The sequence below is a fragment of the Bactrocera oleae genome, chromosome 3, assembly GCF_042242935.1.
Source record: "Bactrocera oleae isolate idBacOlea1 chromosome 3, idBacOlea1, whole genome shotgun sequence".
NCBI lineage: Eukaryota > Metazoa > Arthropoda > Insecta > Diptera > Tephritidae > Bactrocera > Bactrocera oleae.
This window is the reverse complement of record NC_091537.1, coordinates 67,213,535-67,226,278: the sequence shown is the minus strand read 5'-3', so window position 1 is coordinate 67,226,278 and position 12,744 is coordinate 67,213,535. Positions and strand designations below refer to the sequence as shown.

Below are 12,744 nucleotides of genomic sequence, written 5' to 3'. Positions count from 1 at the left end.
TATAATATAGAAATATGAGAAGAATGTTATGTATCAAATTTTGTCGAAATCGGTTAAGCAGATTCCAAAAAATGGGTTTTCACCTGAAAATAGGCGGTGCCACACCCACTGTCTAACTTTGAAGTCGGTTCCTATAAAGTCATCTCATGCCATCCCAGAGATAAAATTTAATGAGTTAATATAGCTTTAGTGGTTTAGGAGATATGCATATTAAACCTATTAGGGGGCGGGACCACGCCCACTTAAAAAAAATTTAAACTGCAAATGCCATTCCCTTATGTGATCCTGTGTACCAAATCACAGTATTGTATCTTATTGTGGAGCTTAGTTAATACAATTTATTTGTTTTCGATTAATAGCCTTTTGTGGGCGTGGCAGTAGTCCGATTACGCCCGTCTGCGATATCAACCGTCTTACGGTACCAAGAAATATGTGTACCAAGTTTCATAAAGATATCTAAATTTTTACTCAAGTTACACCTTGCACGGACGGACAGACGGACGGACGGACACACAGTCACCCGGATAGCAACTCGTCTCTTCATCCTGATTATTTATATATATGTACATAACCCTATATCTAACTCGATTAGTTTTAGGGGATACAAACAACCGTCTTTGGGATTTTCATATTTGTAAATATAATATAAGGTCTAGTAAAAAGAAGTCCATGATTTTTGTATTAATTTCAAGGTTTTATTTCGCATCGTTAGAATGATCCGATTAAAAGTAAAAATTTACCGTTTTGTTCGATAACTTATTGACATTGAAGGTATTTTCATAATGCCACTCTCATAGAACTTGCCATCTTTATTAGGAAAAAAAGGGGACAACCGATTTTCACAAGCTTTTCTTGAGTCGAATTTTTCACCTGCAAAATTAATAGGTACTAATTACTTGATGTCAGATTTAAAATACAATGCATGAGAACCTCCCAACCAAGCTTCCGAAGATTCTGGTGAATCATTATTTTTTGTATGGGGCCTGGCGTTGTCGTGATGGAACACAATTCCTCTCCCAGTATCCAAAATCAATACCGTTTGTAGGTGATTGCTTTCTTCAGACGGTCCGATTGTTGATCGTATAGATCCGAATCAAGAGCGTGGACAGAGAGGAGCAGCTCATACTGTCAAATCCACCAAACACAGATCTTGACAACCACGACCATTTTCGCTTGTCGTAAGTGACTCACTTTTATTACTAGTATCAATCCGCTTCAAAAATTGATCGATTTTGATGTAATAGTATACTAAATATTATTTTCACTTTTTAAACATACACTAAAAACAAATCTATAACACTCTGTAGCAACATGAGTATGGTATAATAATAATAAATGAAAATCAAGCTTATTTTCTTTATTTACGACTTTTATTATAATCAATATCTTTTTTACGGTTTTTGCACAAAATTTTTCGAATACCATTTCAATTCTATGCAATAACAACAATAACAAATACTTTTTTTGCGCTCAATTAATGTCGCGTGAGAGAGAAGCGCTAACTCAAAAACGAAAAAATCAAAACACTTCAATAAAAATGCAATCAAAAGTGTTTACAACAACAAGCTGCAGGAATTTGTGAGCCAGCGAAACGTCATAATAAACAGCCATAAGTGAGATTTAAATAACCGTATAGTATTATACAGAAATTGTCAATTAGTAAACACGACAATATGTCACCAAAACAAAATAACAATAAATACTGGTTAAAATTTAGTGAGGCAAAACAATATTGTTTGGATATTAAATTCCTCTGAACGAAGTAAATTATTGCATTTAAATATATTTATGTATATATACATATTTACATATTTATATATAAATTTTTAACCGAATTATTTCAATATAGCAAATCTATTGAAATGATACTAAATATAACATTATATATAAGTATTATATATATAATGGAAGAAATATTGGATTTGCTATTTGGTATTTTACTTAAAACTATAATAATTATTAATTTTTCAATTTTGAACACATGCTTGTGTTTAGAAATATATTTTTTATTTATGAATTGTTTTGACTTTTAACATAATTGAAATACAAACCAGCTAACTTTTTTTGTTGGATCTAATTGAAGACAGTCTGCTAAACTTTACTAAAATCGATTCATTTAGCTTAGCAGTTTACTCTGGAGTAAAAGTAACACGTTTTTATATAAATATATAGATACCGCTTAGAATATGGATAAAAAGTCTTTGAAAAATAAGTGAAAGCTTTACTATGGACATAATGTAATTTGGGTGCCAAAATTTGGGGAAATCAATCCATATATAATATTATCCTGGCCCTATATACATATATAATCTAGTTGCCTTTATACCGAATATATTGGTCAATGTGTGAGATATCTAAATAAAATAAGGGATAATAGTTGCTAAGCATAGTGTGTTTCTGTACCCAAACCGAGTGAAATCTTCAGCTTTGGGTCATCCTTAATTAACAAGTAAGGAAGGGCTAAGTTCGGATGTAACCGAACATTTAATACTCTCGAAAAATCAAATGGTATACTCGTTTTAGAATTCTTTGTTGATGTTGCCGCCTTGTTCTATGTTGACCCATATTTTCGGGAAAATGTTAACTATAGGCACTGGGGTCCACATATTCAGTATCTAGGGGCTTGAACAGTTTTGGTTCGATTTAGACAGTTTTTGGTCACAAGGAGGCATACCTTAAACGTATTATTCACGCAAAGTTTTACCCCGACACAATCATTGTTGCTTGATATGCATAGTCGAAAGTGAAAGAATCAGATGGAATTGAAAATGGTGTTATATGGGAAATAGGCGTGGTTGTAGTCCGATTTCGCCTATTTTCGCACTATAATATAGAAATATGAGAAGAATGTTATGTACCGAATTTGGTTGAAATCGGTTGAGCAGATCTCAAGATATGTCTAATTTTGAACGCGATTTCTATAAAGTCATCTCATACCATCCCAGAGATAAAATTTAATGTCTCTGGCGTGTTTAGCTTGGTTTATCGCGCTTTTAGTAGTTTTTAACAGTACCGTTGTATGGGGAGTGGGCGGGATTATCACCCGATTTCACTCATCCTCACACTGTCGATAGAAGTGCTATAAAGATTTTTTCTCAGCTTTTGCGGTTTAGGAGATATGCACATTATTGTATCTTATTGTGAAGCTTAGTTATAGCAATTTATTTGTTTTTGATTAATGGCCTTTTGAGGGCGGAGCAGTGGTCCCATTACGCCCATCTGCAATACCAACCATCTTACGGTACCAAGAAAAATGTGTAACAAGTTTCATAAAGATATCTAAATTTTTACTCAAGTTACAGCTTGCACGGACGGACGGATGGACGGACGGACAGTCAGTCACCCGGATTTCAACTCGTCTCTTCATCCTGATCATTTATATATACATAACCCTATATCTAACTCGATTAGTTTTAGGTGATACAAACAACCGTTAGGTGAACAAAACTATTATACTCTGTAGCAACAAGTTGCGAGGGTATAAAAAAAATAGAAAGTATCGATCGCAACGGAACATAAGATAATATATTTGTTTTAAAACGAAATCATTAACCGATTTCGACTATTTTTATTTCCTTTTTCCATAACTAAAGCGTTACTTATGGACAATTTGGTACAAATCGGTCGCGTATGTATTCTAGTTAAATTGAACATTTCTTGAATTATTTGTTATAAAATTATCGCACTGTTCAGAATTTTGAAAAAATACCGTTATGTAGGTGGCAAATTTTCAATATTTTCACAACAAAGCATACAAATGAGGAATATTTTACGAAAATAGCACTAATATTTTAAGATTATAGACAAATCTGACTATGCCGACTGCAGTTAAATTTGAGACTTTTTACAGAAACGTATGCATTCTTTGTCCATATAGGATTAGTTTGTGTCTAGTATCTTTCTAATCATGGTCTTTTGTTAGCCGTGAGATTCAAACAAGTTCAGAAATAGTATAAAACTGGTGAGCTCGATTGCATGGTAAAAGTATAATAAATAAATAATTTAGTAATCATATATACAGACAAATAACAAAGCAATTGCAATAACCGAGCAATGCAACAAATGGTCGACAATAAGAATAATGAACTAATAAATGCAAAGCACTTTTGTTAAATTATTTGTGGCGTGCGTTCCGTTGACAGTTTAACTGTAGCATTGTAACGCAAGGCAATTTAACTAATTTTACAAGAATAATAGTAAATGTAGAGCCAGCAAATCACTTGCTAATTTACAAAGAAATACAAAAATATACATAATAGATTGTATCGACAAAGGGTATGTAGAACCCTTAAATTGTAGTCGCTTCAGTATTTAGGCCAAAGCAATGAAGATATTTAAAGCAGAAACATTTCGAATTCAGTGAGATTCTTCACAACTTGGCTATTTTAAAAGATGGAAGATGGTGTAATCCCCACTTCTCTGGATCCTGACAATGAATAAATTGCTTGTGAATCTAGAAAAGAGGGGGGTACATATTGTGGCCTACGCTGATGATGTGGCAGTTTCGGTTAAAGGCAAGTTCCCTCGCTAGCTTTATGCAGACAATATTAATCGATGCGCCGTATCATGTGGACTGAATTTAAATGCTAGCAAGACAGAACTAGTATTGTTCACTAAGAAACACAATACTCCAGAAATCACGCCGCCACCTTTAAATGGCACCAGGCTAACGTTCGGAGATAAAGCAAGCTACTTGGGAATAATTTTGGACAAGAAGCTTTTTTTGGAAACAAAACTTGGAAGCGAGGGTAAAAAAAGCAGCTACAGCGCTTTACACGTGTAAAAGAATGGTGGGGCCCAGATGTGGCCACACAGCAATTGTAAGGATCGGATGACTTACGGAATATTAGTATAGTGGCCCATTAAATATGCGATTAGAAGCATGGAAAGTATACAAAGAGCAGCCAGTATTTGCATCAGTGGAGCTCTCAGAACTACGCCAAGCCAGGCACTCAACGTAATTTTACACTCACTGCCAACCGATCTGTTTTGCAAGCAAATGGCAGCGAAGTCAGCTCTGAGACAGAGGGATTCCTCCCTACTAGTCGCTAGTAACATAGTAATATAATACTTAGGAAGCTCCTGTTTCTTCCCATAACCACGGATTTTCGCAATCCTACAGAGCTGAAATCCGGTCCTCAAGATTGCCTTCCTCTCCAGAGAGGAGTGGGAAAGGGGCGTAGGGGACAAGGAAGCAGGGAGAAGCTTCTATATGGATGGTTCCAAACTGGATAACCGAGTAGGCGGCGGTGTCTTCTCAGCTAAACTAGTTACCAAAATCGCCTACCGGTTACCAGAACACTGCAGTGTCTTCCAAGCGGAGGTCACCGCAATTAAAAAAAGCCTTCTTGTACTGAAAAGGAGTGTGCTCACAACAAGGAATATATTTATATATACAGACAGCCAGGCGGCTTTGAAATCTCTGATGTCTCATAGGATTTCGTCGAAGACATTGAAAGAATGCCATGATCTTCTATCGAGTCTGACATCCTATTTGATATGACATCCCCGGAAACTGTGTAGCAGATGAACTAGCCAGAACAGGCACCACCCTACAACTAGATCCTGGTAAGGAGGACATATATATGTGGCGACACCCACATTAAACATATCTTTAAATTTATTTAATTCATGCATTCACAGGCTAAAATTAAGTTAATTTATATTAGTACAACTAAGGGTTAAGTTATCCTACATTCTACTTTACATTGTTGTCCTAAGAGTTACACTAATGCTATCTCTCTTACATACATCAATTAAGCTATCATAATAATGCATTACATATTGAGAGCATCATTACCTGATACTGATCACCGTTACCTAAATACGCATATAAGATATTAAATCCTAAGCTAAGCATGTCAGTTGGATTTTGGATATCACGTCGCCCAGACGTGTATTAAATAAACCAAGATACCACATATATGCCTCTGGCTACTTGTAGATATTGAATCCACAAACATGTCATTAACATAGCCGAGTGTCAGTGGAATCATCCCTGACTTGCTTAACTAGCTGGCAAACGTGGCATGAATGGAATATGAGCCGCATATGCCGACTGTTAAAATTCAAGCGGAAAGATATAAGAACTCTAGTAGGAGTACTAACAGGCCACTGTCTAATATATAACGACTACTGTAGAAGCTGTCAGGAACTAGAAGAGGAAGAGACCATTAAACATCTTCTATGCGACTGCGCAGCACTATATAGGAAAAGAATCGCAGCCATCGGTCGTTGGTTTCTTGACGACGTCTCGGAAGTTGAACGGATAAAACTTGTCTCACTGATGAAGTTCATCAGAAGTACAGGGTGGTTCAGAGAGGAGCCAATAGAGTGAGGGGACCACAGTTCCGGTGGTATCACAATGGGCCTCATAAAGGCCTAAGTGGGTCGAAAGACAGCCACTTTACCTACCTAGCTACCCTGATGGAACTCTATTCCTCTCCTATTGACCAAAGCTCGACTATTCTCGGCGATTGCTTCCTTCAAATGTTCCAATTGAACAAACACATAACAAAACCTTTCTAACAGTAAATTTTGGCTTGGTCGCATTATCGTAGTGACCCACTTTTCATCACCAGTGAGTTGTGATTGGGGAGCAATTTTAGCTGGAAATTCGATGAGGTTTTTTTTATGTTAACTCATGAGGCATTCCCACATCGAGCTAATTTTTTATCCAGTCTTATTTAAGTGGTTCCAAACGAGTTGTTTACAATTTTTTACTTTCTGGGCAATCGCCGATGGGTTCGGCAAATGACGGTCGAACTCGACAATTTTCAATAATTTATCGATATTAAACAATTGATTTTACAAAGTGTGGTGGGTCTTTGACATCAAAATTACTGCAACGGAATCGACGAAACAAGAATTGCGCGATTGGCGGTTACAGTATCAATACCATAAACACTATTCACAATTTCAGTCGCCTGGCGTGGGTTTTATCGAAGAAAAACTAAAAAATATCGTATTTTCCCTTTGACATCTCATTTGGAGTCCATCTTTGACGCGTGTTCAAACAATACTGAGTTAAGCAATCACAAAAATTTTATGATCCTAAAGTCGAATTGCAAGCCATACAAACATATCAAAAGCTTAAAATTCTGTTGATGAATTCGCGAAAGAACCGATACTGAAATTAAATATAGGTTATAATACAAAAGGGACCACATTTTAAGTATTGCTTTAAAGGTAATTGGGAAACAGTAGTTTAAGACTCGTAGACACCAACAATTATCAAATAAACTTTCTCTTCAAAAACAAATATCTAGGTTTCATAACAAAGCAACAAACATTCAAATTAATTGGGGAATTTAAAATCGGCACTGATACTATCCAAACAAGCCTACCTAAAACTGTTAAAAATGTTTAGATTATCCATTTATCCAAAACGTTTAGGAATTTAAGAAGAGCACAAAGGCTGTTAATATAAATAATTCTTGTCAGTTCGTTCTTGTAAGGATTTGGATTGAAGTCCGGTCGAAAAGTTCGTAAAATAAATATGTAGGTTGGAGATACGACTGTGGAGAGAAAAGTGTCTATTCAGTTTCTAGAGACTTTTGAACAGCTAACAACATATTTCCATGATAAACACAGAGACGACGGTTTGTTTTTGTTTTATTTTAGTTTTGGTCATTAATTTTTAAACTGGCAGCTCTGAAATTAATTTAATACTTTCGCAAACCATAAAATTAGCTAAATGAAACGAACGACCGAATATCATTAATTTCAAGATAAAGTAATTAAATGTCTAAAACAAAAAGTTGAGTAATAGAAATAACCGGCACTTAAGAAATAAACTAAATTACAAACTAGTTGCTTCTATCAAATTTAAAATAATGACCTATATACATAAAGATACAAATTTTGCTACAGTATTGAAGGATGGATTAGGGGTGTACTAATTTAAATGAGATTATGTAATGAATTGTTGTTTTTTTCGTACTTATAACATAAGGTATTTATATCAATGGGAACCTCACCATAATTCCAAAATCTCTTAAGCATGAACTTATTTTGAGGCGTACCAAAAACTCGGCGACATTACCAACAGAAAGCTATAGTTGTTAAAATTACTCATAAAATACGGAATATTATCTGGAGTTTAAATACAATATGTTAGCCAACAGACCGAATTGGGTGTGTCAGATAAACCACGGCCGAAACCATTTCAGATGAATATTAAATTAGATTTACCTAAATATAGCTGTTTTCGAATTGCAAACCATTGGAGAGTAGTGAGTCGAACAAACTATACGAGTTGTGCAAACAAACTGGCAGCGACTACGTTGCAACTCGGCGTTAACACGTCCTTTGACGCACTTTCAATTGTGTTGGGCTTCTTTCTTTGTGGGAAAAATGTATCTTTTTGTGACAAAAGAAACCAGTTTAGTAACCTTTTAGTTTTGACCCTTACGTTTTCTATAGACAACTATAATTTATTTAAAGTCTTAAGTTTGAAAAATTAATTAAATGATGTTAATATTTTCGTTATTGAAAGTAATTTGTCATTTTAACAATTACTATGGTAATACTAGTCTAAAGGTGGTGCCTACAAAAAACTTGGTAGCCTTCAAACTAGCGACTATACCGCTTTAATGTGGCACATATGCGTTTTGTATTAGTTCACCTCGATAACTTCTGAGTTGGTTTTGCATGATACTTACAGAAAGCTGAGGGTAAAGATAGCGAGCAGAGAAATTGCGAACAGCTAATAGATTAAATGACATGCCAGCAACTAGCAAAAGAATGCTCAACTAAGGAAAAATGTCTTTAACGATATTAAAAGCACTGCAGGATCATGCAATCGTCCGATATATTTTCTTTGTTTATGATATAGACTATATTTGAAGTCATTCGTTTTTTAACCCTGCGCAACGAACTAGGAAAAGTAGCCGAGTATGTTTAGTTTACTTGTGTTTTTTAGTTTAGTGAACACTCTTTTTTCGCTCACTTAATACCGCCCTGCTACCCTTATTAACACATCTTTTTTATTTTTGGTTCACAATATGTTATTTCATTTTTATTTTAACTTGCTTGGACTAGATGACTTTTTGACAAGTTTTTTTATAAACATATGATTTAACTGCCATTAAAAACCTACTAAATTAATTCTAAGCGAGTTTTATGACGCAGTTGATGTGGATTGACTAATAAATAAGAACTCATTAAGGATATACTCGTAACACTACCTTGTATGCGTATGCATAAGCAGTGCTAAAAATATATTTTCTTTCGTACCAAATCAAAGACAACAGCGATAGCAAATATAACTTGATTTAGACTGACCGGTGTGGAGAATTAAAAAAATTTTGGTATATTATTTTTTTTTTTTAGCACTCGTAACAGTGAAGATACCGGAGCTATGAATGCCAAAGGTTTTCCAAAGGGAATAGTTGACAATTATCGGAATACTTACCAAAATCTTATTCAAATAACAGTCGAGGAGGATATATTTCGTAAACTAACTCGGAAAGTTAATATTTATTGTCACTCCAACCCCTTGAACTCACTTACTGCTCACTATTCTTTGAGTTATAAGGCGACCTTCAATTCTTTGCGAATTCTTAAACAAGTAAGAGATTCCGAGTGCATATTTGCTGTTATCGATCGCCTTCAAGATCGTGATACAGATAATTGTCACAGATAATTCAGATAATGCAAAGAAGATTTATCTCCAATGTTATATTTAAATAATGAAGGAATCACATCTCGAAATTCGGAACCATGGATTTTCCATAGTATTTAGAAAGTGTAAACTAACATAATTGCAATAATTCAATTTAGTTAAAATATACACCGTTTTATTCGATATCTTATTGCCATTTAGAAGGTAATGTCATAGTGCCACTCTTTTAGAAACCTTCCCAATCCGGAGTTACTGGCTAATAACTATCGATGTGTTTGGCGTGGTGTTATCGTGATAGAAACAATTCTTTTCTAATTGACCAAAGCTGGCCGCTCCATCGCGGTCCAATTGTTGCGAGTACAGATCCAATTAAGTGTTTGCCCGTGGTGAAGCAGCTCATTACAAGATGATTCCTGCCAATCCCACCAAACAAATAGCTAAGTTTGCGCCGGGTTGGTTCTTAGAAATGGATTAATTTTGTTACGATCTAACAGCGATTTGCACAAGGAAGTTCGAACCATGATGTTTGTTTGCGTTAACTCGTGTCGATAGAGCTTCGTTTTATACTCTTGAAACGTGTTACTACAAAGTATAATAGTTTTGTGCGCCTAACGGTTGTTTGTGTCACCTAAAATTTGGGATAGATATTGAGTTTTATATAGGTACCTATATATAAAGATATGAGACGAGTTGAAATCTGAGTGACTGTCTGACCGTCGGTCCGTACAAGTAATAACCTGAGTAAAAATTCCTATTCCGAAAAAGTTCTTCCTGATTATACTATTCCCTATGTCAAATATGGGTAGACCCGAATTAAACTTCCCTTACCCCTCTTATTGGTAATATAAAGTTTTGCCAACGCCTGGGACTAAGTCTGCGTCTTTCATCCGTGCAAGTTGCAAGAGTATAAAATATTCGGTCACACCCGAACTTGGCTCTTCCTTGTTTTTTCCATCTTTAACACTTGATCAAAGAATACTGAGAGAATCAATCACAAAACTCTCTGAAAAGTTTTTTTATTACGAAATCTTATCTTTCTAACATCATATAATCCGAACGCTTTCATATTGAACGCGATATACAATCACTGAAGCAACTTAATCGAAAAATTGTGTTTTAGATATATAATATAATGCTTTGAGTGAGGAAATGTAAAAAATTTGTTTCTTGCAAAAAATTTGTTGATGACCATATTTTCGAAAAAATTAAGAAAACACGATGTTAGCATTGGGAAGACAAAAATACAAATATTTTCTCTCTCGGCTTTAAAAGTACTTTGGAACCTGCCGAATGGCGCTCACCAAAAATGTAGCGATACCGAAAAATATGACAAAGTCGATGTAAAATATACAAAATATTGTACTTTTTTTTGTCCCTCAACATTCCTACAAGAAACTTCTGAAAAATTATTCCTTAAAATACCCATAGTCAAATAGCTGAAGTGATTATTTGGTAGATTGGGTGCAAAGATGTGTATGGCGATTGAAATCAACCTTCAGATTGTTTTGTCAGGACTTAGGATCAAAGTATTATACACTTTTTTTTGTAATTTCTTATTTATTAAGCACTTAGTTGTGTTCGTTAAATCACTTAAAATAACCCAAATCCTTAACCTTGTTAACCATAGCGACAAGGGCATCCAAAGTTTCTTCGGCGGTGGGAAGAATTTGATTAGCTGGCAGCCTGAAGCCTGTTACAAATGCATTTGGACCCGGACGCAACTCAAGGCAGAATGACATGCGAGTGCCGACATTGGCATAAGCCCAATCCGTACTAGAACCCGAAGCAGGGTAAATAGCATCGTAAACATTACCACCGGTATATCGGGTACCGTAACGCTGCTTTATAGCATCCACAGTAACATTGAAGACACTTTGGAAATCAGCGACATTGTCAGGTAGTTGATTAGTGTGACCATAAGGATACAACACATATTGTGAGTAGGAATGGTATGAGATGTACAATTGAATTTTGCCCTCCAATGATTTAATATAGTTGGACAATGATTTAGTTTCAATTTCAGAGAATGCTTTTGGACCGGCGTACGTCTCAGAGCAAGGATTATTGCTGATACCGACAGTACCCCAGTAGGAATCCCAATTACGGTTGGGATCGGCGCCATAGCAAATACCATGTGGTTGACGTGTCTTACGCCACATACGATTGGTGGTATGTGTGTAGACATAACCGTCAGGATTAGCATGTGGAAAGAAGTACCAATCGTAATTCTTTGCCAAATCTTGTAGAGCTGCATCTTCAGATGTCAACAATTGATTGATGATATATGTAGTCGTTGCTGGTGCAATCCATTCACGTGCATGAATACCAGCCTCAATAAATATACCTGGCTTCTGCGCATTACCGTTATTGTAAGAGATCTTTATACCCAAAATAGAACGCTTTTCATAGGTCTTGCCACCTTCAATTAGTGTTACAACGCCTGGATATAATCGAGTCAATGAAATCAACCAATTGTAGGTATCATCTAGTGTTTGGTACGCAGTCCAATCATAACCGCCGGCACGTCCCTTAATTTGTTCTTTATCTTCATCATCTAATTGCGCTTGCAAGTTATTTTCCAATAGCACATAATCAATCTCATTGTCCCCCATAGCTTTCAGGAAGTCGGGTATTTTATGTGGCGCTACAACTACTTCAATATCACGATTCACTGAGTGTACCCCCTCTATGAAGATCAGCGCGTCACTTGTGTCTTCCATCGTTTTCAGGATAGCCAACTCCTTGGCATCGGATGCGGTCACACGGTACACACGATAGTTATCATAACGCGCACGTTCAGCGTTGCTTATGGCCACTACTGCCAGGCAGAGTGCCAAGATTAGACTAAATTTCAATGACATTTCGTAAGATCGCGTAAGCGAATAGCTTTTGCTAGTTCTTCGGGGTCGTATTTATAGTAGAATTTTGAAGTGGTATTAGTGGTATTACCGACTATTTACTACTCTATGGTATACTCTTTAGGACAATGAATTATAACCGTGGAAAAACCGCTACGATTTCAATGGTGCGTCGCTTGATAAAACCGTCTAACGGATATTATTCTCATAACGTGTAATCACGTACATTTTATATATGTGGAAAATTATCAATCTTTAAGT

At 35.7% G+C, this 12,744-nt stretch overlaps 1 protein-coding gene across 1 annotated transcript; it reads right to left on the bottom strand.

Annotated features, from left to right (window-relative positions):
- Window positions 1–10,625: 10,625 nt before the first annotated feature.
- LOC106614853 (zinc carboxypeptidase A 1) lies at window positions 10,626–12,525 on the bottom strand. The gene has a single exon (XM_014230777.3). It carries the CDS (start codon window positions 12,484–12,486, stop codon window positions 11,212–11,214), a length of 1,275 nt encoding a protein of 424 aa, XP_014086252.1. The 5' UTR covers window positions 12,487–12,525; the 3' UTR covers window positions 10,626–11,211.
- Between the last annotated feature and the right edge of the window lie 219 nt (window positions 12,526–12,744).